The sequence below is a fragment of the Bubalus kerabau genome, chromosome 1 (genome assembly GCF_029407905.1).
Source record: "Bubalus kerabau isolate K-KA32 ecotype Philippines breed swamp buffalo chromosome 1, PCC_UOA_SB_1v2, whole genome shotgun sequence".
Lineage (NCBI taxonomy): Eukaryota > Metazoa > Chordata > Mammalia > Artiodactyla > Bovidae > Bubalus > Bubalus kerabau.
In genome coordinates, this window is record NC_073624.1 from 3361968 (window position 1) to 3388406 (window position 26439).

The window sequence follows — 26439 nt, forward strand, 5'->3', positions numbered from 1 at the left end:
ATGACCAGCAGCCCTCCATCGAGGGCAGCCACTAAGCTGCAGGGGGCTGACCTGAAAGGCGGCCGGAAGTCCTGGGGTTGGGGAGGAGGGGGTGGCCCACGGATGCAGAAACCGGCAAAGGAAGTCTGGCGGCTCCAGACGCAGAAGCTGAAGAGCAGTGGTGTTTAATTCAATGTCCCTCTAATGCAGCATGTGTCTCTTTGCTTGGGAAGTGCAGTATTTTAGGTGATCATGTGACAATTTAGGGACAGTTTCCCATGTGCCTGATGATGGCTAAGGTGTCGAGGTGACGCCAAACCAGGGAGCGTTTTGCATCAAAAGCAGAATGTGAAAAGTCCCTCAGAGCGTGGGCGGGGCCTGGAAGGAGCTGGCCCCCTGCCTGCTGGGGGCCGCGCCGTGAGAAAGGTGGGCTGGGGCGCCGGCCCAGGGCTTTTGTTTCAGGCAGTTTCTCTGGAAGCTGCGTCTCCCCTTTCTGGCTCTGTTTGCCCAGGGCCTGGGCTCGAGTGGGCGCCCCCGCCCGCCTCCTTTGTCCTTTCTTCTGCCCGGCCCCCTCTCCAGGCTGCGGTTTCTGTTTCTGGCCTTTCTTCTTTGGCGCTGTTCAGACCCTGCCCGGGGCCCCAGGGCTCTTCGTTAGCTCTTCCATCCTGGCAGTGCAGGGGGCCCGCCCCTGAGGACCCTCCCGCACTGACCCTCTGCACCGGCTCCCACCCTGGTCCAAAGAGAAACCCACACCCGTCAGACCTGCAGAAGGGGAGCAGGTGCGGCCCGCGGGTCTCAGGAAGAGAGCCGCTGTTAATTCAGCTCCTCTCTTCTTCTGCCTGCTGTCTCCACACTTTGCTCTGCAGGTATTTTTGGGTTGTCATTGGCGCCCGCTGCCTCTAAACCGAGGGGCTGCCAGCTGTGGGCGGGAGGTGTCAGTTCTGTGTACCTCAAGGAGGGGGAGCTGGGGTCAGATGCTCAACGCTGGCTCCCACAGACCCCTGCCGCACGAGAGCGGGTAACTGACCTGGAATCAAAGGAAGGACTTTCCCCACTTAATCTCGGGGGAGAGGGACATCCAGCTGTCTCAGGAAACAGTCTTGTGTTTCCCCTGGGATTTGCGGGTTCTCTGTAACCAGGGAGTCCAGGAGGTGTCGTGGTGTTTCGGGGACCCTCGGCTCTGATGGTAGCGGCCTCCTATTGGGGAGGACGAGATTTCTGAGGCTCTTTGTTTCTTGTCGGAGTAAGTGGTTTTTTACTCTCGATGCTTCAAGTCTGACAAGACTATTTTCACGCGTCTGTTGGTTCACGGGAGCCGCACGCATGCCTGGATGCAACACACTGGTGTCACACACTTGCCTGGACCAGATCTTTCTTGTTTGGTCTTGGAAATGCAGTTGTGAATGAGAGTCATCATCCCTCCCCTTAAAGGATCACTTGTCCTTTTGTAAACATTTTTTTAGTTAAAAAAGTTTTTCAGCCTGCGGGATCTTTGTTGCCTGACCAGGGATCAAACCCTCACCCTTGCAGTGGAACCTTGGAGACTTAAGCCCCGGACTGCCAGGGAAGTCCCAGGAGCACGCGGTCTCCTAAAGGAACAAATAAGCGGGAGAATTTCAGAAATGAAATGAGTGACGTGATAGGCTATGGGGGGCGGGGCACAGTTTAGATAAAACGAGTTGGGAAAACACAACTGCAGTGATGCCTGGGAGGCCTGCAGAGGCGGGGAGTTCAGCCCTGGCAGGGGCCAGCAGGTGCGGAGGCCCCTGCGGGGGCCGGGAAGGCGCAGAGGGACCCAGCGTGGCTGCGGCTGGAGCCTGGTGGTGGAGACGAGGGGCTGCGGCCTGAGCGGGCCATCGGCACCTGCATCCCGTGCCCTGGGGGCACGCGTGGGTCTGCCCCCCTGAGCGGCAGGCACCCTGCCTGTGTTCAGTAGCATCATACGGAGGTGGTGGTGACCAAGCTGCCCCCAGAATCTGCTCTGCTCCTTCCAGAAAAGAACGTCGTTAATCAGCATTTGTGCCATTTGTGTGCTAAGTCGCATCCGACTCTGCAATCCCATGGACTGTAGCCCGCCAGGCTCCTCTGTCCATGGGATTCTCCAGGCAAGAATACTGGAGTGAGTGGCCATGCCCTCCTCCAGGGGGTCTTCCTGACTCAGGGATCGAACCCGCATCTCTTGTGTCTCTTGCATTGGCAGGCGGGTTCTTTACCACTAGCTCCACCTGGGCTGTCAACTTCTGATGTGAAAGAGAGTCCCGGGACCAGGGTCTTGGCTGAGCGTGGCCCTTGCTGTCGCCCACTCTGGCTGGGCCGGTCGCCCTGGGCGCCCCGCCCCCGGCCACCTGCAGATTCCACCCTGGGGTCATTCACTGTGTCATGTGCTCTGCCCCCCAGGTTTGCCACCCAGGAGAGGAACGCGCTGCTGCTGTATAACGGCCGCTTCAACGAGAAGCACGACTTCATCGCCCTGGAGATTGTGGACGAGCAGGTGCAGCTCACTTTCTCGGCAGGTAAAGCCTCCCGTGCAGGAGGGAGCTGCCCTCGGGTTGCATCCCAGGCTCTTCCTTGGCTAAAACCACCCCATCCTGCAACAGCGCCCTCTAGCGTGCCAATCCCTGGTTCTCCACCTGGGAATCCGTCCCGTGGTGTGGGGGCGCGGGGGATCCCCGAACGCACAAAGATGTTCATTGCAGCACTGTTTATAATGCTGCAGGCACAGCTCCAGTGTGCAGAGACTGGGGAATCCTGCGCCCTCTGTAGGATGAACATATTGACAAAGCCATAGAAAACGTCTTCCCGGTTGCTGGGGAGAACGCGGGTCCAGAGGGTCAGAAGGCCTTTTCGCCTTGGGGGTCTGCTCACTGCTCTTCTCTCCGGCCCCGCAGGCGAGACCACGACCACGGTGGCGCCGCAGGTCCCCGGGGGCGTGAGTGACGGGCGCTGGCATGCCGTGCAGGTGCAGTACTACAACAAGGTGGGCATCCCCCCCCCCCCCCCCGCCCCGCTGGCAGCCCCGGACCTGTACACCGAGATGCAGATAGCATGCCGGGTGGCAGAGCTACGTAGGAAACGAGCATCTGTTGAGGGTCTGTGTGAAGATACCCAAGCCCCGCGGTGTGGCAGATACTCCCTCGGGGAGCGCTGGGACCCCAGAGATCACCCGACCCCCGGGGCAGGACGCAGAAAGAGCTTATTCATCGCGGCTGCCTCGGCCGGGCCATTACTGGGGGCTGAAATCCCAGGCCATTCAAACACAGTTCCAAGGCCTAAACCTTCCCTGCCTCCCTGGATGAAACCCGAGAGGCAGAAGGCTCTCCCAGGAAACCTGTGAAGGTCTGGGCGTTTTTGGGGGGTTTCCTTTCATTTTGCTGTTTCTTGACTATTAAGGAGACTCCTTGCTAGTTTTTGCATCAGAATGCCCCGCTTTCCAATAGCCAGGGATTTGGCAAGCCTCTCTTTTCCTTCCTGGGGAACTCTGGGGCACCTCCCCCTCATGGCGTTCAGCCACAGACTTGGGCCTGGCTTGGCTCGCAGACAAGGGGTCCCTGCTTGGTAAGGGATACGCCCATGGAGAAAGAGCGCTGCCTTTCAGCCTTTGGACACAGTGGGGATCTAACTCTCCAAGTCTCCACCGCCCTGAATGTGTAGCCCCCAGCAGTGATCGCCCAGCAAGGTGACCCTGGTTTTTTGCCCCCACCTGAGGGCGGGCGCTCCTGTTGCCCTGCTCCAGGAAGAGGGCGGCCGGGTTCTGACTCAGGTGTGGAACTCAGTGCCGCGTTTGTGATGAGGGCCAGGGTGCAGGTCTGAAGCGACGCGGGGGCTGGCGTCCCTCTTGGGAGCGTGAGGACCAGGTGGGGGGTGTCCACAGCTGCCTGGGCCAGACACCCTGCGCTTCCCGCTCTGTTAGGCCGGGGCCGTGGTCTCGGCGGTGGCCGTGTTACCCGACGCAGGGCCGTGTGTGAGAGCTAAGGACGTGGGCTGGGGGCTGGGTGCCGGGTGGGGGGCCCAGAGGGAGGCAGGGCGCCTCCAAAGAGACGGGGGCAGTTTCCTCGCTGCCCCGTCGTGCGTGCAGGAGCCTTCTCCTGGGGGTGTGCCCGTGGCCGTTTGGGACAGTCATTAGCCAGTGCGAGGCACCCACCTCCTGCCCACCTGGAACAGCCTCACGTGGCCGCAGTGGGAGATGAGGGGTGCAGGGGGACCCTCAGAGCTGACCTCCCAGGGCTTGAGGATGGATGGATCCTCAGCTTGGGTTTTTCTTTCTGCGGGGTCTTAACCCACCCAACCTCCTTTCCCCAACCCGTGAGCCTTTCTGACCTGATTCAGCTGCTCCGGAGGAAAGCAGGGGTCCCCCCAGGGCCCCCCAAGGGAGTTCTTCTGCCCCACAGCCCACTCGAGGTCAGATGCTTTCTGACCCATCTCTCTGCCCTGGAGGCAGCGTGCTGAGCAACCGTAGGAGCTGCGGGGCAGCAGCTCTCAGCTGGCGCAGGTGTGAGGGCTGCCCGAGCCTCCTGGAGGGCCAGGTGCCCACGGCACGGGGCCCCGTCCACCGAGCAGGGACGGCCGGCTTTGACCTCAGGGCCTCGATGTGCTCCAGCCAGTCGGGCAGTGGACGGCCCTGATGCCCTAGGTCGTGGCGATGACTTTCCCACGTCCAGACGGGACCAGCAAGAAGCCATGTTGGCGGCAGGGCTCCTGCAAGGCCGACCCCCTCCTGGCCCACAGATGGGGGACACGGGGGTCAGTGGTTCTCTGGGGCTCTTGAACCTGTCGTTCTCTGGCTCAGGCGCCTGTGGGCTCTTTGTCAGGATGCTGCACACGCCCTCGAGTAGAACGAAGGGAAAGTTAAGAGTCACGGCGGTGCTCCAGGGCCACACGGCAAGGACGTGGTGCCCACGGTCTGACCTTCCTGCCTCTGAGCTCTCAGCCTCTGGCCTCCTCCCTTTGCCTGCAGGGCCAGGACCCCAGGGAGGGGCCGTCCCTGGTCATCCTCTGGGGGGAGGATGCGTGCATCTGGGGGGCTTTCCGCCCAGCAGGGTGCCAAGGAGACCCTCGGGGGCCCCCGCTTCATGTCAGGGAAGTACCCGTGGTACCTCTTCCTTCCTGCTTGTGTGGGAAACATACCTCCCAGGGCCGGCTGAAGACTGGGCTTGGGGGCTGAGTCGGCCTCGACTCCCCAGCAGGGTCAGCTGCCAGTGGTCCCAGCTGAGTAGAGACGGGGCCTCTGGCTTGGCCCGCCCAGCCCTGGTCCCAGGGCGTCCATCGGCCTCCGACATCGCCAAGGCCTGCCTGCTCACAGTGCCCCTGCAGGCGGCCCCGAGGAACAAACTCCCTCCTGAAGGGGCCCCCGGGGAGGAGGAGCCCAGGAGACGTGGACCCCTGCCACCCCCGCTTCCGATCCTGAAGCAGACCCTCCGTGCGAGATTAGGCCTCTCCTCTGGGCCGCTCAGCTACTTCCTCTCTCGCCCGAGGCTGCTGGGTGGAGGCACCCTGCAGTTTGCACGCAGACCTGGAGGCCACCCCCGTGGTCTGCCTCCTCGCACGATGGGAAGTGCTCGGGATTAGGGAGTCTGTCTCGGGAGCTTTGTGTCTCTCGGGGCCAAGGCGCTGGCTTGTCCAGGTGCAGAGGCCCGCCCCCCCGGGCCTGGGCGGGGAGCAGCTCAAGCCCGTGTGGAGGGGCTGCAGCGGGGGGCTGCGGGGGCCCGTGGCTGCGGGGGGCCGCGTCAGGATGCGACCGCGGGCAGGAAGGAGGGCAGCCGTGAAGGTGGTCTGTGGGGGGCGGGTCGCTCTGCTCTGCAGCTGTTTGTCTGTCTGCCATCCACGTCGGGTCTGGTCCTCAGGGTGGGTCCTGTGTGGGAAACCCCTGGGGCCTCCCCCCACGTCCACGGTTGCCCTGGGGCCCGTCTGGGCTATTTTACCAGTCACCGCCCCCCACCCCCGGAAATAGGTGGAAACCTCCCCAGGATGGCGCAGGAGGGCTTATGACCAAAGGGGACAGGGTGTGGGGCTTCCATCCATGTGGGTAGTGCAGGACCCAGGGCTGTGTGAGCCTTGAGGCCAAGAGGGACCGGGAGAGCACAGAGTGGAACCCGGACAGAAGAAGTAACCTCCTGGCAATGCCCCCCACCCTCAATCTCCTGTTAGGCCTCCCATTGGCCAAAGGCAGCCAGGAAGCAGAGGACGTGACCCCTTGATAGGGTCCATGTGGGCTGGTCCCCCATGCAGAAAAGTGAAAGAAAGTGAAAGTCGCTCAGTCGTGCCCGACTCTTTGTGACCCCACGGACTATGCAGTCCATGTAATTCTCCAGGCTACAATACCCCACTGGGGAGCCTTTCTCTTCTCCAGGGGATCTTCCCAACCCAGGGATTGAACCCAGGTCTCCCACATTGTGGGTGGAAGAATCTTACCAGTTGAGCCACAAGGGAAGTCCCCCAGGCAGGGAATCCAGCAAAGTCAGTTCACTTTTTCTGTCTGCTTGGGGTGGCATTTTAAGCGAGAAGGGCCGGTGGCAAAATTCCCTTTCAGTGGAGCTCGGGTGCCCGCTGGAGCTTGGTGTTTTCTTGGGGAGGTATTTTAAAAGTGGACACTTTGCACGAACATGTTGAAGTCCGTCAGGCGCAGGTGGAACCTGGGGACCCTCTGCCCACATCGCCCATGGAGGTTTGGGGAGGATTTGGAGGGTCTGTGCTCTGATGAAGACCTGCCTGCCAGTGCAGGAGACTCAATAGACACAGGTTCGATCCTGGGGTGGGGAAGATCCCCTGGAGAAGCAAACGGCAGCCCACTCCAGTATTCTTGCCTGGAAAATCCCATGGACAGAGGAACCTGGTGGGCTGCAGTCCATGGGGTCGCAAGAGTGGGACACGATTGAGCACCCACTCACACACGCCCACGTGGTCATCACCTGGTCGCAGATGTCTTTTCCTCCGAGGCTGTTGTGCGTGATCGGTAAACGTTTTCCCCGCCAGCTTGCAGAAGGGTCTGTGTGGCTCATGCTTAAGTGATTTCTCTGCACTGGGAACTCGGGTTCAGCTTTAGTCAGAGCTCTGTGGGGTGTCTGTCCTTCCCCCTCGCCCTTGGGCATCAGAATGTTTGTGTTGAGCCCCCCGGGGGCCGTGGGGAGTAGGGAGGAGCACCCTCCTGTGGGAGCAGCAGGGAGGGGATGTCTCCGCTCTTCGCAGGGAGGACAGTCTCTCACTGAGCACTGGCAGTGCCCCCAGAGTGGCGGGGGGACGTCTGGAGGGGTTACTTGGAGGCCTTTGCCCTGTCCAATCAGGCATCTGGGGTGCAGACACGTCAGCCAGGAGGTGACTGACGGGATCCCGGGCGGGGCCTCGGCAGGCGGGGCCTGTTCTGGTCCCAGTGATTCCCAGAGGACCGGGTTGTCTCCGGCCTGGTGCTGGAAGCATCTTTGAGCAGTGAGAGCCCTGGCTGCACTGCCTTTCTCGGTGCCCGCACCCTGTGCTTCTCACCGAGCACAGCGTCCAGTGCCGAAGGTTCCGGTGACCCTGGGGGAGGGGCGGCTGGTGTGGGGCTCGGCAGGGACAGCTCCACCCGGGCCGCACTCATCCCCGGGCTCGTCCACGTCCCTCATGACCTCTCGGGTCTGTGCCGCACACTGCGTTCAGGGGCTCCAAGGAAGTGGGCTCTGCCTGGGGTGGTGCAGCGGGGTCTGATTGCCTGATTGTGGTGTTGGGGAAGACTCTTGAGAGTCCCTTGGACTTCAGGGAGATCCAACCAGTCCATCCTAAAGGAAATCAGTCCTGAATGTTCGTTGGAAGGACTAATGTTGAAGCTCAAACTCCAATACTTTGGCCATCTGATGCGAAGAACTGACTCGTAGAAAAGACCCTGATGCTGGGAAAGATTGAGGGCGGGAGGATAAAGGGACGACAGAGGATGAGATGGTTGGATGGCATCACTGACTGGATGGACATGAGTTTGAGTGAGCTCCAGGAGTTGGTGATGGGGAGGCCTGGCGTGCTGCAGTCCATGGGGTTGCAAAGAGTCGGACATGACTGAATGACCAAACTGAACTGAACTGAACCACCCCCAGGCTCAGGGGGGCTCCCTCTGCTTCAGCAGATCTTCCAGAAGACTCAAGGGTTTCCACCCAGTTCCTTGTTTCAGGCTGTCTTCATGGAGGTCCTCCTGGGGTCCTGCAGACCTCTGTGGGTTCTCCCCTGGCGGGGCTGCCCGGCCTCCGGGTCACTCCCTTCTGCCCTGTCTTCATGCCTTTGTTCACTCGTCAATACGTGGAGCAGTTATTGAGTGCCTGCTGCGTGCCGGGCATTGTTCTGGGTATGGGATACACAAAAAGACCAAAGAGATAATAAGACTGTTGTTGTGTAGGTGTGCGTGTTCCAGAGGGTGTGGGGGAGGGTAGGAAAGGAGAGACAGTGAGCAGAGGGAGAGAGAGAACTCGAGGGAGGGAGAAGGTACGCTTTACCCGAAGAACTCTGGATCCTTTCCGTAAAGGCAGGTATTTAGGAACCAGGATTCAGGTGCGGGATGCACTCGTTGCTCCTAGGGGGTCTCACTCCCAGGCTCTTACTGGGCCAGCAGGGCCTGTATATGTATGTGCAGGTGTGTGTGTGTGCTCGTATATACTCATACTGAAATTCATGTTTCTTTCTGTCTCTACTTATTGAAAACTTTGAATTCCGTTCCAGCACCACAGAGTCATTCCAGTTTTTTTCCCCTTCCATGTTTGTAAATCTTTGTTTGCTCAGTGAGAAAACCTGTCCCCATTGCTCTCGGTAAAGCTCTTCATTGTCTCAATCCACCATCGTTTAAACGGCCTCCAACCCCAAAGGGCCGCCACCTCCTCGTTCACCCTCAGCCCCCACCAGGCCGCCTCCCCAGCCACCCTTCTCATCCAGCCCAGCCTTGTGACTGCTGCCTCTCTGGGCCCTGAATCTACCGACTGACTCCAACAGGTGCTGGGAACAAGGGACCTTCATAGAGATTTGACTCAAATATTCAATCATTCAGAAAAGGGAGGACGGGGAAAAAAATGAAGGAAGTTTGTTTAAAATTTTTTTTTTAATTTAAAGGAAATGAAAATACAAAATGCCAAAATATGTGGGATGCTGAGAGGGAAATTCATAGCATTTTATACTCATATTAGAAAAGAGCTGTGCTAGGCTGTGCTTAGTCACCCAGTCGTGTCCAACTCTGCGACCCCATGGACTGCAGCCTACAAGGCTCCTCTGCCCTTGGGGATTCTCCAGGCAAGAATACTGAGGCTACATCTCAAATCGATCATCTAAGTTCCCACTTCAGTTCAGTTCAGTTGTGTCTGACTCTTTGCGACCCCATGGACTGCAGCACGCCAGGTTTCCCTGTCCATCACCAACTCCCGGAAGGCTCCCACTTCAAGAACCTCCAAAAAGAAGAGCAAAATAAACCCAAAGCAAGTAGATGGAAGGAGTGAATAAAGACAAGAGCAGAAACCAGAGATTTTTAAAACAGGAAACCAAGAGAAAGAATTAATGGAACAAAGAGCCTTGGGAAAACCAGTAATGTCATCAAACTTCTAGCAAGAAAAAAAAGAGAGAGAAGATAGGTTAGTAGCATCAGGAATAAATTCTCAATTCCTTGAAACACACACACTGTCACAAATCAACCAACACAAAATAACTAATTTAAACAACTATGTTACTATTAACGAAAGTGTACTCTAAAAACTCCCCAGGATGGAATCTCAGGCTCCGGTGGTTTCACCTGAGAGTTCTATCAAATGTTTCTGGAATTACACCGATTCTGCACAGTGTCTTTCAGAAAATAGGAGGGAACACTTCCCGGGCCATTTTTTGAAGTTTATGTTCCCCTAATACCAAAATCAGAGGAAGACAGTACCAATAAAAAGCTATAGACCAGCGTCTCCCATGACTATAGATACAAATCACGTACACAAAGATTCACAGCAGCTTATATCCCTAACATTCCCAAACTGAATAGTTACGCAGACTGTGTACATCTACGCACCACAGAACCCGGAATACTACTCAGTAATAAGACAGGAGGAACTTCTGACACATGTAAGAGAAAAGTGTGCTGACCAGGGAGAGCCAGTCTCATGAGTTTGTGCCAGCAAAGGTCCATCTAGTCAAAGCTTTGGTTTAAAGTCATGTTTGGATGTGAGAGTTGGACTATAAAGAAAGCGGAGCACCAAAGAATTGATGCTTTTGAACTGTGGTGTTGGAGCAAACTCGTGAGAGTCCCTTGGACTGCAAGGAGATCCAACCAGTCCATCCTAAAGGAAATCGGTCCTGAATATTCATTGGAAGGCCTGATGCTGAAGCTGAAACTCCAGTACTTTGGCCACCGGATGCAAAGAGCTGACTTATTTGAAAAGACCCTGATGCTGGGAAAGATTGAAGGCGGGAGGAGAAGGGGACAACAGAGGATGAGATGGTTAGATGGCATCACTGACTCAATGGACATGAGTTTGAGTGAACTCCGGGAGTTGGTGACGGACAGGGAGGCCTGGTGTGCTGCAGTCCATGAGGTCGCGAAGAGTCAGACACGACTGAGCGACCGAACTGAACTGAGCTTGCGTGCTGCGTGATTCCATCTGTATATCACTCCTGAAAGCGGGCATGGCAGACCTGGAGCACGGATGAGTGGCTGCCTGGGCTGGGGGCGGGGGTGGGAGGGCCGTGGGCGGGGTCCTCGTCCTGATGGAAACACTGTATCCTGACAGTGTCGGAGTCCACATCTGGGCGGTGATGTTTACAGTTGGTGGAAACTGGGTAAAGGGCGCCTCAGACCTCGCTTATTTTTTAGAATTGCGTGTACATCTAAAATTAACTCAAGGGCTTAATTAAAAGAACTTTGAAAGATGGACAAATATGTGCTGGCATACCACATTTTTTTCCTGAAGGGCACCCTCCTCCCCGCCGAAGCAAGTCCATCAACAGCACGGATCAGATAGCTGTGCTGGGTCCTGAGCCAGCCCACGCGTGGTATCTTGAAACATCAGCTGTTTATTATTCCTGTGATTTGTGACGGGAGGCATTGTTGCAACTCTTTCTGCAGAGAGTCCGCCGCATGCGGATGCCTTTGGGAATACAGTTAATGAGAAGGGGGGGCCTTTGTGTTTGCTTTAACTTCCTGTGATGTCTTACATGTTTCATGCTTTCTTTTATTAAAGAATACAGCAGGAGTCATCTGGGTGATGGGCTCGTGAGCCATTTTTGTTTTCTTTTCTGAAAAGTTTTCCATTTAGAAAATCATTTGATTCAAAGCAGGTACGAGATAAGGAAGCGAAACTCTTTTCAAGGGTGGGTAGGCGTTTGCCAAGTCCATCAACCCTTCGTGATTCAGGAGAGGGCCAGGTGGGTGGTTACTGTCCCCCGGTCTGCACGGGGTCTTCTTAGCCTTGCTCCTCCCGCTCATGGAGGTGGTAGCCTGGGAGCCTTGCAGGCGAGTCGGTGGGACACACTGTACACACTCAGTTCCTGCCGGGCAGGCTCACCCGTTCCAGTCCGAGTCCACGGTCTGGGGGGTGAATCGTTTTGTTTCTCTCCGGCTGGATTTCTTGCTTTCCTCGGCCAGTTTCTGGGGACAGGAGTGGTCCCTGTTGTGTCTGGACCCGTGGGTAGCCAATCTGTGTCTGACATCAATGTTCCCATGACCACAGTGGGAGCCCAGTGCCCAAGCGGGCGGGGCGCCCACCTGCTTCCTTTCCAAACACGCCCCGTCAGAGGGCAGAGTCACCCGCCATGGAAACAGAATCGCTCAGCCCCACCCGGGCCCCCGACCCCCGCCTGCCGTGGAAAGTTTCCCGCAGCCCAGAGCTCCAGGCGGCTCCCTGTCTGGTGGCCTCGCGCCTCCACCGGCCGCCCTGTCGCACCCAGCATGCCCAGCTCAGCCCCCCGTCACTGCCCCGCAATGCTCTGCAATGAAACACTGCCCGCCCCGAGCCCCCTGCCCTCCCAGGCTGCCCCCCTTTCTTCACCCCTGCCCCCTGCTCTCCCCAGGACCAGCCTGTCACTGCCTAGGGCCTCACATCCAGCCTGGGAGGACGACACAGAGGGACGGGATCGGGGCTGGACGGAGCCCACCTGCCGGTGCCCTCCTGCTCTGCCCTCCCCCCTCCCCCACCTTCCCAGCCCTTCCAGGCCTCACCCCTGTCTGCTCCCCACCGACCCAGCCATGTCCCCACCCCTGCACGGCACCTTAGAGGCCTGCGCACCCGAGGTGGGGGCGGGGAGGCCGATCCGGAGGAGGGTGGAGGCAACTGGGAGGCTCTGGGGGTCTGTAGGGAGAAGCTGAGGGTCCTGGGGTCTCTTTGTGGCCATGCACACTCTGGGGACAGAGAGGATCCTATTGGGGTCCCAGCAGGAGCAGAAGGGGGCTTTGCAAGAGTGTGTGTATGTGTGTGTGTGTACGCGTGAGTGTGAGTGTGGATGCTTCTTGAAAGCCTCTCTCTCTTTGTCTGAGAAGGTTTTCCGAAAAGATGACCTGTAGCCTGCAAACCCTGGCAGCCCAGCGACGTGTCATTCCTGACGCCGCCTTCCTTCTCTCCTGGACCGTTCCAAGGGCCCCTCTGCGGCTCTGGTCCAGCTGGGAGCAGCCGACATCAGAGTCATAGACCCCAGGGGTGCAGGGCGTGCACTTCTCGTGGGGCGCTTGAGGGGCCTCCCCTTCGTGTCTAGCAGCTTCTGGTCCACAGAGCCCCTAAAAGAAGGAACATGTTCCCCCAACTTTCCAAGAAGGCACTGTGTAAATGGAAAGAACCCTGACCTTGAGCCCTTCATCTGTCATTGGAGAAGAGACCCCCTTGGAGCAAAGCTGTGTGAACTCCCGGGTTCCCAGAAAACTTGGAGAGCCTGCCCGGCCAGGCAGATACAGACAAGGGACCCGGCCCGGTGGGGACGGCAGCTCCGACGCTCCTGGCCCCCGCTCACCGGCCCCCGAGCTTGTCTGGTGAAAGGGCACACCTGGTGAGGATCTTTTCCAGAACAAAAGGCGTCCCCACTGAGATCGCTGGGGCCGGTAGGAGGTGCTTCTTCATACACAGGGCCGAGCGCACAGGCCACGCTCGGTGGACCTCTGCCTCCCAGCCCTGGGTTTTCCCACGTCTGAGCAACCATCACAAAGCACCTCCTTTGACCTGTGGCCACAGCCCTCAGGAGTCGGGTCGCCGCATTGCCTGAGAAACGGACGGCTCTGCTGTGGTTCGTGTTAAGGTGACCAGTTGGTGCTGACCCTTGTGAAAAATCTCTTTTTAATGCTCCCCAAATAAGAAGGGTCCATTCTCACAGCCCAGTATTGCTGGGCAGCCAGACACGTGAGGGACTCAGAGCTGAGCGGTGCTCTGCGCCCTAGAGAAGGACCGGAGGCTGCCGCGAAGACGCGCTGAAGTCCAGGCTGCTCGCTGCTCCTGGTTTGCTGTGTGTGGTTTTGCCGTGTGGTTGCCGCTTGCAGGATCTTAGTTTCCCTACGAGAAATTGAGCCTGGGGCCTTGGCAGTGAAACTCCCAAGTCCTAACCACTGGACTGCTAGGGAACTCTTGTTTTTTCTTTAAAGGTGTTAAAAAAAAAAGCTATATATTTTTCGTGCAGGAAAATAGCGTGGCGAAAATACAGGGAGAACAGCCGTTTGTGTGTATTTTGGCTTTCTTCCCGCCTTTCTTAGCAACAGCGCGGCAGCAACAAACTTCCTGGAATGTTCCCTTCACAAACGTCCCTGTGCATTTAATCCCACCCGGGAGGCCCCGTTTTCACCTCGGTTTTACAGCTGAACCTGGCTCAGGGGTCTGGGGTGGAGAGTGGGAGTCAGGGGACTCTGCTAAGTGGGGTAAGGATGTGACCTCTTGGCCTTTTGGAGGTGATGCTCATTGGAGGCTGTGGACATTGCTGTCCCCTGGCCCCTGCCAGCCTTGGGTCCTGACTGCGTTGGTGTGACAGCCAGCCCAGTACCAGGGACTTGGCAGGGGGCCCGGATCCTCTCTTCTGAATGACACTGGACTTAGCCTCTCTCCAGGAGATGCTGCCCAGCTGGGCAGCACGTCCCCTGCCCCAGGTCCCCGGCAGGCGAAGCAGGCAAGAGCAGGTGCCCCTTTCGGCCAGCCTTGCGCCCTGCCCGGTGGCCCCGTCAGGCTTCCATGCAGCAGTGTGCTGCCCATGCCCTGGGGGACACTGTGCCCATCCTAGGGTGCGGGTGTCCCTTGTCTCAGAGGAAAAGGGTCAAGAAGGCCTGGGCTTAGGTCTTAATGTTAAATTCAAGAAGTAAATATGTTTACTGCTTCAGTTCAGTCGCCCAGTCGTGTCCGACTCTTTGCAACCCCATGAACCACAGCACGCCAGGCCTCCCTGTCCACCACCAACTCCCGGAGTCCACCCAAACCCGTGTCCATCAAGTTGGTGATGCCATCCACCACCTTATCCTCTGTCGTTTACTGCTTAATCTGGGGGAACTCTGAGCTCCTGCCAATTTCCCTGAAGAAGGTTGTTGTTGCTGTTTAGTGACTAAGTTGTGTCCGACTCGTGCGACACCGTGGACTGCAGCCCATCAGGCTCCTCCCCTCGTGGGATTTCCCAGACAAGAATGCTGGAGTGGGCTGCCATTTCCTTCTCCAGTGAAGAAGGTGGAATGACTTCTTTTTCTACATTTTATTGAAGTATAGTTGATTTACAATGTTGGGTTTAATTTCTGCTGCCCAGAAAAGGGATTGATAGATATTCTTTTCCACCGTGCTTTTACCCCGGGACATCGAGCATCGTTCCCTGCGGTGTACATGGATGTTGTACATCTACTCTATATTTAATAGTTTGCAGCCACTAACTTGCATCCCACCCTCCTTCTCTGCTCCTGCCTGGGTGGCTTTGGGGCGAATCTCTTCCCATAAGAGAGGTGGACCTAGCTCTCCATCGCAGAGCCCAGAGCCCCTCTGTGTGGAGGCCTGGTCAGTGCTCCGGGTCTGGGAGGGGCAGCAGCCTGCCTAGGGGGCGGGAGGGCATTCCCACTTGTGTGTTACAGGTGGGGAAGCTCAGCGTCAGAGTCGCCACCAGAGCATCCAGGGACTGTCTGCATGTGGGGCGCCCCCCAGACCCAACCTGGGCCCCCAGGGATGTAGCACCTTGATCTGCTGTTGGAGTTCCAGCAAAGTCATGTTGGGAGGCTCCCTGGGCGTTTGGTTTGGATCCTGGAAGTGTGTGTGCCTGGATGCTTTCTCCTCTCATCCACCAGTTAGGATCAGAGAGAAACACCACGCCTGCTTTGGAGGGGGGCCTCCTCACCTTTGTACCTGGACCGGGGCGGGGGGCTCGCCCACATTTCTCGCTGTGCCCATCGTCCCGTGGGCTTCGTTCGTCCAGCTTGCCCAGTCGTCGGGTCTGAGCCTCACACGTACGCGTTCCAGGCTGCATTTCCACTCTTTGTGACATTCCTCAGGCCCAGCCGTCTGTGAATTCTTTGATATGAACGTCGGTTAATCATTTCTGACACAGAGCGTGAATCTATTTCGTTCCCAAGACTTGCCCCTCCTGGTATCTGGTTTCGAGCCCCCACCCCACACCTCCTTCCCTTGCAACCAGCATTTGAAATTGAACCCCCATCCGCCTCCCTGATGAGGAATTGTCTGCAGCAGGTTAAAAGGCTGTAGAAATATGAGCACTTCGTAGGGACCAAGCCCTATTGTGTCACAAACAATCCCCATGGGCTGCTCCGGGACCCCTGAATGGAAAAGCCCAGGGAGGGGGGGTTGCTGCCCAGGGAGAAGAAATAGCTGAAGGGAAATAAAAAGGAGCAGACCCCAAGTGATGACTTGGGGTGGGTTCGCCGGGAGCCAGGAACCCGGATCCGCACAGATTTGCAAAGCTGGTTGTTTTGGTTCCCCCAATGCGCAAGGCATCCTTCAGAACTCTTCTCGGGGGTGGGCATGGTGGGCCTGTCCTCACTGGCCCTGATCCCGCCTGCCCGTGGTGGGCTCTGCTCGGGGCAGCCTGTGGGCACTGAGCAGTGTAGTCCGCCCCTCCTGCAGGCCCTGCCGGCTGGCCTGGGCCTCCAGCTCTTGGATCGTATGCTGTCTCCCCTCAGCCCCTGGGTGTCCACACCAGGCCGCTGTGGGGCAGGGCTTGGGGTGAGAAAGGGGCAGGGATCCCCCGGCCGGCATAGCTGCCCCCTGGGGCCAGGCCCAGGAGGGAAGGTCAGGGACTCGGGCCTTTACCTGTCCTGCGCCCGGAGCCCCTCTCACTTGAGACGTAAGGTGACTCGTGTAGTGCCATGTGGCCCCTTTATTCCTGGCTGTCTTTTTCTCTTGCACAAACTTTAAAAATTAATCTTGAAGATGTGAAGGGGCAGCTCCTTTCGCCTTGCTGTCTGTTCTTTGCTCCTCCCCTCCGCGCCCACAGAGCCTCGCATGCCTTCTCCTCCCCAGCCCCAGTCTCGCCCTGGACGCTTGGGTGAACCGCTCGCGTCACAGTCCCTCCTGCCAACGTGCGGGTGGCCGTGTGTGCCTGAGCCAGGCACCGTTGCCGCCTCGCGATTGTCCTGACTCCTCCCCGCCACCAGCCATCCAGCCATGCTTTGTCTTCCCTTGACCAAGACGGATGAGCTGAGCCCAGATCAGACACCCTTGCTGGGGCCTTTGTTCCTCCCAAACCCCCACGTCAGGCTGACTGTCGACACACACACTTCCCGGGCCTGATGGAGAACGCTCACTGCTCTTTCTGCCTGTAATTGCTTGTGAGTCTCTCTAGGAAGGCTTTGGGATGCAGTTTATCCTCGTTTGACAGATAGAAAAAACGGGGAAGGTGAATGGTGGGTGTCCATCCAATTTTTTTTTTCTAATTGGGTGAAATTTACATAAAATTAACCATTTAAAGTGGCATTTAGTGCATTCCTGAGGCGGCCACCATCTTTATCTAGATCTGAGATATTTCCATCACCCTGAAAGGAAACTCTGTACTCATTCCCAGCCCCTCCCAGCCCCACCACCACGCCAGCCCCTTGCAGTCACTCCTCTCCTTTCCGTGTCTCTGTCTGGACACATCACATAAATTGGGTCACACAACGCGTGATGTGTGTTGTGTGGCACAGAAGGCGTCTGTGCCAGTCTTCTCTCACTTGGCGTAATGTCTTGGAGGTTCACCCACATTGTCGCGTATAACAGTATTTCTCTCCTTTTTAATGTCTGAATGATAGTCCATTGAATGGATATACCACATTCCGTTTATCCATTCATTTGTTGATGGACTTTGGGGTTGTTTTGCCTTTTAGCTGCTGTGAATAGTGCTACTGAGACCTTTTGTGAACAGGTTTTTGTTTGAGTCCCTGTGTTTGGTTCTCTGGGGTCTATTCTTAGCAGTGGTTTCCTGGGTCATGTGGGGCCCCAGCTCAGTACTCCCTGAAGTTGCTCAGTCGTGTCCAACTTTTGTGACCCCATGGACTGTAGCCTACAAGGCTCCTCTGTCCATGGAATTTTCCAGGCAAGAATACTGGAGTGCGTCGCCATATCCTTCTCCAGGGGATCTTCCTGACCCAGGGATCAAACCCACATCTCCTGCATCTCTTCCATTGCAGGCGGGTTCTTTACCACTGAGCTATCGGGGAAGCCCCAGGTCACGTGGCAGCTGTGTTGAACTCTTTGAGGACCCTCGTCCATGTGTTCTGAGTCACTGCAACTTTGGTTCCTGTTACCCACAGCCTTGCCCCAGCTCCCTTCTTGTTCTCCTGGCGATCCTGACCACACGTGGACAGTTGGCCTGGGCGTGAGGCTGGCTGGCCCGGCATTCTGCTGGTTCAGAAGTAGCAGCCGTGCCGCGGAGTCGGGCGCTGGCCCTGGGATGTCGTGGCTCCTCCCCAAAACCTCCCTGTGCGTCTCTCCTGCTGGTACTCACAGTTACTCTGAGGGTGCTCAGTTCTGTGGTCCAGAGGGCCGTCTCTTTTGGCCCAGTGGCTGGTGGATCTGGGAGCAGGAATGAAGAAGCAGATGCCAATCCTTGTTTGTTTCCCCCCGCCTTGCTGCTTCAATGAAGTAACGCCAGCCTCTGAAATCTGTCTCACGTCCGTAAGTGCTGCTGTACATACAAATGCTGATTTTTTTTGTTTTTTTTTTTTTCTGTCTTTCCATTTTTCTCCTCATTTCCGTTTGAAGCCCGTGGCTCTGAGCTGTTGATTATCAGCAGCAGTTTACAACAACCACAGTTGTGTAGACAGCAGGTTCGTTTCACTAGCGCCTCCCAAGTATAAATACTGTTTATGTCCTTCCCCTGGAAGGCTCACACCCATCCCCAAAAATGTAAATTGCAAGTTGTAAAGATAATACGGGGCTTGCATAGCTGGAGGACGGTTCTTTCCCCGGGATCGCACCTAATATTTAAGCGTCTCATAATAGGCACTTGGACGTGTTCTCTAAAGGGGACTGCTATTACAGAGCGAGAAAACAGGTTATTTTTTATACTCATCTAACTGCTGCTGAAGCAAAGGTGAAATCTTTAAGGGGATAGCTTAGCCGACCTTGTGATCTCACCAACTGATGCAGAAGAAATGGAGAGAATTATGCATGAGCCGGGCCATCAGGGGGCAGGGTCAGTCTTGCTCCGGCTCTACCTGAGAAGGGTTTGAGGGAGGCTCCAGCGTCTCATGTTGATGTCGCCCTGACATCCCTGTCGCACAGAGCGGATGGGTATTCCAACGTTAAACCTTCGTCTTGTAGACAGAGAGACTGAGGTGTAGTGATGGCCTTGTCCGGGTCAGGTGGTTGGCCAAGGAGGAAGCAGGAGGTTTGGCCGGGGTTGCCATGTACAGTGGCGTAGGCTGCGCACTGCACAACTCCAGAGGGTAAGGCCAGGGCGAGCGAGGCCTCCTGGAGCCACACAGCTCGGCTGCCTGGCTGAGCTCCTGTTACCAGAAACCCCACGTCCTGCCTTTCAGCCTGGCATCCTCAATCAAACGGATACTTTTTTTGTTCCTATTAAAAAACTGAAGGTTTGGAAAAAAGGAAACCGAAGGTTTGGAATGAACTGTGTAGTTGTTATTTCCCCGTTAAAAGACATTGAAGATGATTCAATTAAATTCTCTGTTTTTACAACTCCCCATTTCCAATATTATTATAAAGAAGCATCGAGTTTCATCATTATAAACTCGACTGGACCCCAGACCTATCACGTGGAGGCCCTGAGCCCTTGCTCTTGGGGTTGATGGACGGTCCCCGCTGGGACTGGGAGCAAATGTCCTCTGTGGGGGAGGAAGGAGCCCCCGAGTGTCGCGTGCAGATGGTGAAGCGTGGTGGCCCTTTGGGTTAGCCCACACGCCCCTCAGGAGGCAGCGCTTGTCCAGGCTGTGCTGATGGGGAAGGGGCTCGGGTGCCTGGCCCGGCCCGAGCCTGCCCTCTGCGTTTTCGGGACAGTGGCCCATCCTGTATCACGTGGCTGCTGTGAACGGCACTGTGTCTCCTGTTAGGAGGAGTCTGAGGGCCGTCTGGGTGGGTGTGCTGGCTGTCCTCGAGGGCTGGCCGGTGGGGGACGGGTGAGGAATGCCCAGGGTGAGCGGGCTGCCCAGGGAGAGGGAGTCAGTCCTCGGATGTGAACCCCAGCCTCCCCGATTGGGGAACGCGCTCCTTCCAGAAGTGGGCAGGCTGCCTGCTGTGCAGCGGTCCCAGGGGATTCTTCTAAGCAGCCCTGGGCAGGGAGACCGAGTGTGTGAGAACCACAGGGACGCCGGGGAAGGCGGGGAGCTGGGGAGGACAGTGACTGATCCAGGGCACAGAGGGTGGCTGACCTCGGGCCAGCCTAAGGGGCTGGAGGGTCACCCCCGGGCCAGGAAGGGCATGAGCCCTCGAGGGGTGAGCACCTGGAGTTGCCATCCTCCTGGCCCAGATGAGGGGTACCCCGCCAGGTGGGGGAGCGCTGACTCTGCAGCCTGCACCCCAGGAACCAGGTCAGGAGGTGCGTGGACTCACACGGATATTCAGAAGGAGGGGTCCCGGGGCCCTGGTGTCGGCTGTGGGACAAGACACACAGACTAGGGGACTGACGGCAGACCGGCCTTCTCCCCGGTCCTGGAGACGGGCATCTGGAGCCAGCTGTGTGCAGGGCCTCCCAAGGGCTGCAGGGCATGCTCCTTTTTGTCTCCGTCAGGGGTGCTGGCGCCCTTGGCTGTGGCAGCGTCACCCGCCTCTGCCTCCATCGTCACACGACGTCTCCCTGGGTGACTCTGTGTGTGTGTCTCCTTGTAAGGACACTGGTCACCTGGATGAGGGTCTGTCCCGCTGCAGCATGCCCTCAGCCCAACCAGTTACGTCTGCCAGATGCCAGTTTCCAAACAAGGCCACATTCTGGGGTTCTGGGAGGGACATAAGTTTGGGGGGCTCCCCGTTCACCCAGGACAGGTGGTTTGGAGACTAATTTAAGACCAGGCTAGTTGGGGGGCGTGTGCCGGGGCTGGGGAACCGGCTGGGGGCGCTGGCGGGAGGTCACGCTGACGGCTTTCTCGTCCCCCAGCCCAACATCGGCCGTCTGGGCCTGCCCCACGGGCCGTCCGGAGAGAAGGTGGCCATGGTGACCGTGGACGACTGTGACCCGGCCGTGGCCGTGCGCTTCGGCGGCTTCGTCGGGAACTACAGCTGTGCCGCCCAGGGCACCCAGAGCGGCTCCAAGAAGTGAGTGTCCCGGGGGCGGCCCCGCAGTGCCCTGTCCACGGCCACTGCGCAGAGAGCTCGCCCAGGACGGCCCGCAGCGCGGGGCACTCTGGGCCTGGAGTCCTGGCAGTCCCAACCTGGGGTGAAGTCGCGTTTCGTCCCTCATGCCTCGATATGTCAAAGCCTCCAGAACAGGTCCCCTTAGGCTCATCTGCCAAAGCGGGGGCCAGGCCACGTCCAGGGTTGTGACGGCCGGCGTGCCGAGCCCAGAAGCCCTTGCCAGCCCTGTCTCCACGGGAGCCCTGGCTTTGTTCCAGAAAGCGCTGGTCCCTGCGATTCAGGGCTGGGTCAGTGAGCCCTCTGTTAGGTCCAGGCGGCTGCATCACCATGTGGATGCCGGGGTCCCTGGGGACCATTGTAATCCCGGGCAGAGACATGCTGACGTGGACGTTTCCAGTCATGGGGCAAGAAGGGTCCATGCAGGACTCAACTCTGATTGCTTGGGTGGGATATTCACTAAGCTCTTTGGACCCCACGGTTAGTTGAGCCTGGTCTGCTGGGGCACCCGGTATGAAACGTGCCTGTTTCCTGGGCTCCCCGCCCCCAGCTGTGGTGCAGGCGGGGTGCCCCCAGCTCGGTGATGGGACAGGTGTGCAGGTGGGGCGCCCCCAGCTCGGTGATGGGACGGGTGTGCAGGCGGGGCACCCCCAGCTCGGTGATGGGGCAGGTGTGCAGGCGGGGCGCCCCCAGCGCGGTGATGGACGGGTGTGCAGGCGGGGCGCCCCTAGCTCGGTGATGGGACAGGTGTGCAGGTGGGGCGCCCCCAGCTCGGTGATGGGACGGGTGTGCAGGCAGGGCGCCCCCAGCACGGTGATGGGACGGGTGTGCAGGCGGGGCACCCCCAGCTCGGTGATGGACGGGTGTGCGCCCGCAGAGCCAGGGTTTGCGTTTGCCATGACCTCCACTCAAGCTTGTTAGGGACCAGAGGCAGGTGGCACCACCGTTCGGCTCTGCGTGTCCTGTTGCGGTGTGGACAGGCCAGGCCAGCGGGCAGGACTCAGGGTGGCCACCTGAAACCTCCCGTTTGTTAGGACCTGATGCGAGGGGGGAAACTGAGGCACGGAGCGGCTGAGAGCTGGAGGCAGCCCCGGAAGCAGGATCCGCCGTGTGTGTTCCGGCCTCTTGGCCGCCTGCTTCCTTGGCCTGCCCACCTGATGGATTTACTGCTGCTCAGGGTGACGAGTGAGCCCGCGGCTGAGGCCACGGTAACTGTATGGCAACGCCAGGGCCCCCCTCGCCAGCCCACCGTCTCGGCGGTTGACGTTGCCTCCGCAGGTCCCTGGACCTGACTGGGCCGCTGCTCCTGGGGGGCGTCCCTAACCTGCCCGAAGACTTCCCGGTGCGGAATCGGCAGTTTGTGGGCTGCATGCGGAACCTGTCCATCGACGGCAGGCACGTGGACATGGCCAGCTTTATCGCCAACAACGGCACCAGGGCAGGTGCGGCGGGGGCGTCGTGGGGCCGCTGTGGCCAGGTGGGGAGGGCCTCCTCACTTCCTGGGGACCGAGATCGTGGGCCCAGCCGCCCGCGGGCCTGGGGTCCCACCCCTGTGGCGGGCCTGCCGCCCACCCAGACGCATGATCCCAGGTCCCCAGGTGGCCCGGCCAGCTGGCAGGCTGGGCCCGGGGCCCAGGCCTCTGGACATGGGCATTCCACAGCGTCTTGGGTCTCAGGTCCTGATGGCCCAGAGAGGCCCGGGTCCGCCCACCGCCTCTCCAGCTGTGTCCACGGGGCACGTCTCCCTGCCACGCGGGTCGGTGCTGGGAGACACGAGCAGATCCCCCACCCCACCCCCTCGTGGTTCCCTGCTCTGTCTCCCGCTCTGAGCCCATGCCCTGCATTCTGCCTCCAGGCTGCGCTGCTCAGCGGAACTTCTGCGACGGGACCTGGTGTCAGAACGGGGGCACCTGTGTCAGCGGCTGGAACACGTACCTGTGTGAGTGCCCGCTCCGCTTCGGCGGCAAGAACTGCGAGCAAGGTGAGAGCTGGCGCGGTGGGTGCCGGGTGCCCCAGCCTCCCGTGGCACGTGTGTCTCCAGGCCTGGGTCCTGGTGGGGAGCTGGGGGGGCGGGGCAGCCCAGGGCCTGGGCTGGGGGCACCATGGTGCGTGATGTTGGAGCAGAGGCCGGGCACCCAAGACGTGTCTGCAGGACCCAACCCTTTGTGTGAGCTGGACCAGTGTGGCGTGGGGAGTCCACGAGGGCCAGAGGAGTGGGCGGGGCCTGGGTGAGCCTCCTGGGGGCTCTGTGTCTCCTCACGGGCACCCTGAGCTGCCAGGGGCAGCTCCCCAGGCCCCGTGCCCCCACTCCCCTTCTCACCACCCCAGGGCTCCGCCAGCTGGCCGCCTCCCCGCCGGACCACACACACTGTGGGCATCAAAGCCTGGGCCTCCCCCCCGACCCCACCCCTGCTGTTGTAGAAACTGGCAGGTTTTAAATGATTCGTTCATTTTGAAGCAACATGGTATTAAATAAGAGTCGTGATTTAAAAACCACTGACGCTTGTTACAGTTAAGGTGGCCTAAAGGGGCAGATGGAGGCCAGACCAGCTTGGACCCTCTCCCTGGGTCTGCGTGGAGATGTTGTTGTTGTTGTTCAGTCGCTCAATTACGTGCGACTCTTTGCAACCCCGCGGACTGCAGCACGCCAGGTTTGGAGTTGCCCGGAGCCCGTTAGCGAGTTGATGGCCTGGGGAAGTCCTGCCTGTGGCCGCCCGCTGGCCCCCAACCCACAGCCTCTCCATAGAAGGCAGAGGCTCCTCACCCCAGCCTGCACGCCCCGAGGGATGGGCTCGGGGTTTCTCCTGTGGCTGTTTGCGGGCGTGGGGACCACAGCTTCCCTGAGATTCCCTTAAGGAGGCGATGAGCAGAAGTGGGCGGGCCCCGTGATAGGAGGTTCTCAAGGGGAGCAGAGTTCACAGCGCAGGCGAGAGGGTGGAGCTAGCGGGCAGCCCACCTGTGCCGGGTGGTCCACCCTGCTCAGGGCTGCAGCGACAGAGCTGAGACGCGTGACGTGGGAGCCGAGGTGTCGTGTTACGACCGCAGTCCTTGTCCAGGACGAAGTCACTGGTCAGGGCCCCCTGCTTTGTGTCACAAGGCAACTGACGCCTTTCAAGGCCCCAAAGGTCTGCTTTCCGTGTAGCAGGTGGGCACAGCCCGTGCGGGTCCCCTGGCCAGGTTAGGTCCAGACCCAGCTGAACGCCGCGTGTAGGAAGCTGGGGTCGCAGGAGGGGCAGAGGCCCCTGGGGGATGCAGCACCATCGGGCCGCCCGCCCTCGGAGTTCCTGTTATGGAGGCCGGGAGCCTGGCTCCAACTGTGCCAGAGCAAACAGCCTCCGGGGTCTGGGTTCCTGAGAACAGGAACCAGATGCTGGTGCCCACGGGGCTCAGAGGCCCCCGAGGCCGCCCCCACCTGGTGTGCCCCGTGCCGCCCAGCACCTCGTGGGGGTGGCCATGGGCCCACCTGGGGACCTGGGCTGAGACTCTGGGAGCGGCCCTGAAGCCTGTGATATGCAGGAGTCTGGAGGCAGAGATGAAGCTGGGTGGGCTGAGCGTCACCCCGCCCACCGGTCTGTCTGTCTGGAGGCAGTGATGAAGCCGGGTGGGCTCAGCGTCACCCCGCCCACCGGTCTGTCTGGAGGCAGGGATGAGGCAGGGTGGGCTCAGCGTCACCCCGCCCACCGGTCTGTCTTGGGCCCACAGTTGTCCTAAGTCTCACAGTTTGGAGGAGGCTGACGGTCCCCCCATTGCCACCTCCCTGGTCCCCCCCAAACCTTCTGGGAACCCTCAGCTGGCCGGCAGCCTTCCCACCTCTGTGCCCATCACCAGGAGGAGAGAAACAGTGGCCCCTGTGCCTCGGGGTTGGAAATCCACCCCAGACGCCAGCTGACGGCGGGGTGGGGGTTGGGGTCAGGCTGAGGGTTGAGGTGTGTGTGCGGGAACACGCGTGTGCAGGGTTCACTGAGGGCTCCCACGGTCCCACCAGGAGACCGCCCTCCCTATGGCCCCTGTCCCTGCCCTGGGTTCTCCACCCAGCAGGTGTGTGTCAGGTGGGGGGAGGGGGGCAGGTAGACTAGGCTCTCAGGGGCCCCCACTGCGCCCAAGGGTCCTAGGCTGTCCCCCTCTGCCTGCAAGCCCCTTCCCTTACACGGGCCTGGTTGAGAACCCCCAGGCCCGAGCCTCACTGTCCAGGAGGGTGGCCTGTGTCCTGGCGGGTGAGAGGAGGTTTCTGCAGGGCCCAGGGCTCCTGGACTCAGAGGGCGAGTGCTCTAAAGTAGAAGTCTGAGATCAGTTCTGCATTAAAATAAGAAAGGCCCAGGATTTCTCCCCTCCCCCTCCCTGGGGCCCTGTCCGGCCCTCTGCCGCTGAAATGGACTCTCAGGGGCCGTCTGATGCGAGGAGCCTGTGTCTGTGTCCACAGTCATGCCCCACCCCCAGCGCTTCAGCGGGGACAGCGTCGTGTCCTGGAGCGACCTGGACATCACCATCTCCGTGCCCTGGTACCTGGGGCTCATGTTCCGGACCAGGAAGGAGGACGGCGTGCTGATGGAGGCCACGGCGGGCGTGTCCTCCCGGCTCCATCTCCAGGTGAGCGGGAGCCCCGTCCCACCCCGGGCGCCTGCAGGACAGCTGTGCACCCGCGTGAGGCAACCAGAGGCTCGGGCCGTCTGCCCTGAAGCTGGGCCTTCCCACTGCCCTCGAGGGGCGCATGGTCACTTCTCTCTGCCCACGCCGCTGGTGGTCCTCCCCGTGAAGGACCAGGAGAATGTGACCACCCAGCGCCCAGCACCAGATCAGTCAGCCTGTCAACCCTGCCTGGGCGGGGGCTGGAGGCTCGGAGCCCAGGGGGAGCCCCTTCTCTTTTCCCACCTGCCCCCACCCCCACCTGCCTCTGCCCCCTCCCGTCCCCTCCCCCGTCCCTGCTCAGGTCTGTCTCCTGCGCAGGCCTGTTCAGGCCCCACTGAAGGTGCAGTGTGTGCCTTCCGGGTAATTACGGCCACCATTGTTTTTCCCTCATTAACCAGGAATTGTATCAGTTTACCAGGCGGCCCCAGATGCCAGCTCTGGCCCGGAACACGGCAGGCAGTATTCTGCCCGGGGATGGGGTTTCCCTCTGTGGTGGTTTTGCTGTTGGAACAAATTAAATTGGCTGATTCAGGTGATGAGTGGGCGCTCGCAGGCTGTCATTGGCAATGGGGTCTCCGTCGGAAAAAAGTACGCTTTCAATGGAACAACACCCAAAGCCACGAACTCCTGTATTGTCTGAGTAATTAAGGTATGAGTAGCTAATTCAAACATGAAAGGTTTCTGCCAGGAACTGTGGCCAGCGCCCCCCTGTGGAAGCCTGGGTGGCAAAGGTGGTGACCTCGGGGCGGCAGGGGGATCTTCCAGACCCCAGAGGCCACCCAGAAGGCCGCCCCACGGCCGTTCCCAAAGGCTGGTCAGCTGGGGATTACAGACGTACTCTGGGCTGTTTCCACTCGACGCTTGTGGAATGCAGGCCTCCCGCGGCCTGTGGGCTCTGGGGGCGGTCTCCGCGGTGTTCCCAGCCTCCGCAGTGGCCCAGACAAGGCACAGAGTCGTCCTGCAGCGGGAACAATTTGGCTGATTGCTCTTAGGCGCCCTAAATCCACCTTCATTGTCAAGTGGGAATCACCTGGCTGCTGCTAAATGCTCTCCTAAATCCGGCGACAGACCTCAGGTGGCAAGCAGCTACTCCCAATGCCCTGGGATCATTCTGCAGGCGTTGCTTTTGTTTGTGGTGGTACGTCATTTCATCGTGGAGCTGCTGGCTTCGGGGCTTTGTTAG

At 59.2% G+C, this 26439-nt stretch overlaps 1 protein-coding gene across 1 annotated transcript; it reads left to right on the forward strand.

The window, feature by feature from the left end:
- On the forward strand, positions 1-26439 carry LOC129619401 (cadherin EGF LAG seven-pass G-type receptor 1-like). Its single transcript, XM_055565984.1, has 9 exons — positions 1-68; positions 2377-2492; positions 2868-2956; positions 20437-20594; positions 21909-22072; positions 22486-22611; positions 25051-25217; positions 26131-26201; positions 26325-26439. Exons 1-9 carry the CDS (start codon positions 1-3, stop codon positions 26437-26439), a joined length of 1074 nt encoding a protein of 357 aa, XP_055421959.1.

Bases quoted from the DNA above. Each gene is read 5' to 3' on its own strand.
- LOC129619401 (XM_055565984.1), top strand. From the start codon at position 1: ATGACCAGCAGCCCTCCATCGAGGGCAGCCACTAAGCTGCAGGGGGCT. The intron at 2,493-2,867 runs GTAAAGCCTCCC...CCGGCCCCGCAG, and splicing joins GCAGCTCACTTTCTCGGCAG to GCGAGACCACGACCACGGTG. The intron at 2,957-20,436 runs GTGGGCATCCCC...CTCGTCCCCCAG, and splicing joins AGGTGCAGTACTACAACAAG to CCCAACATCGGCCGTCTGGG.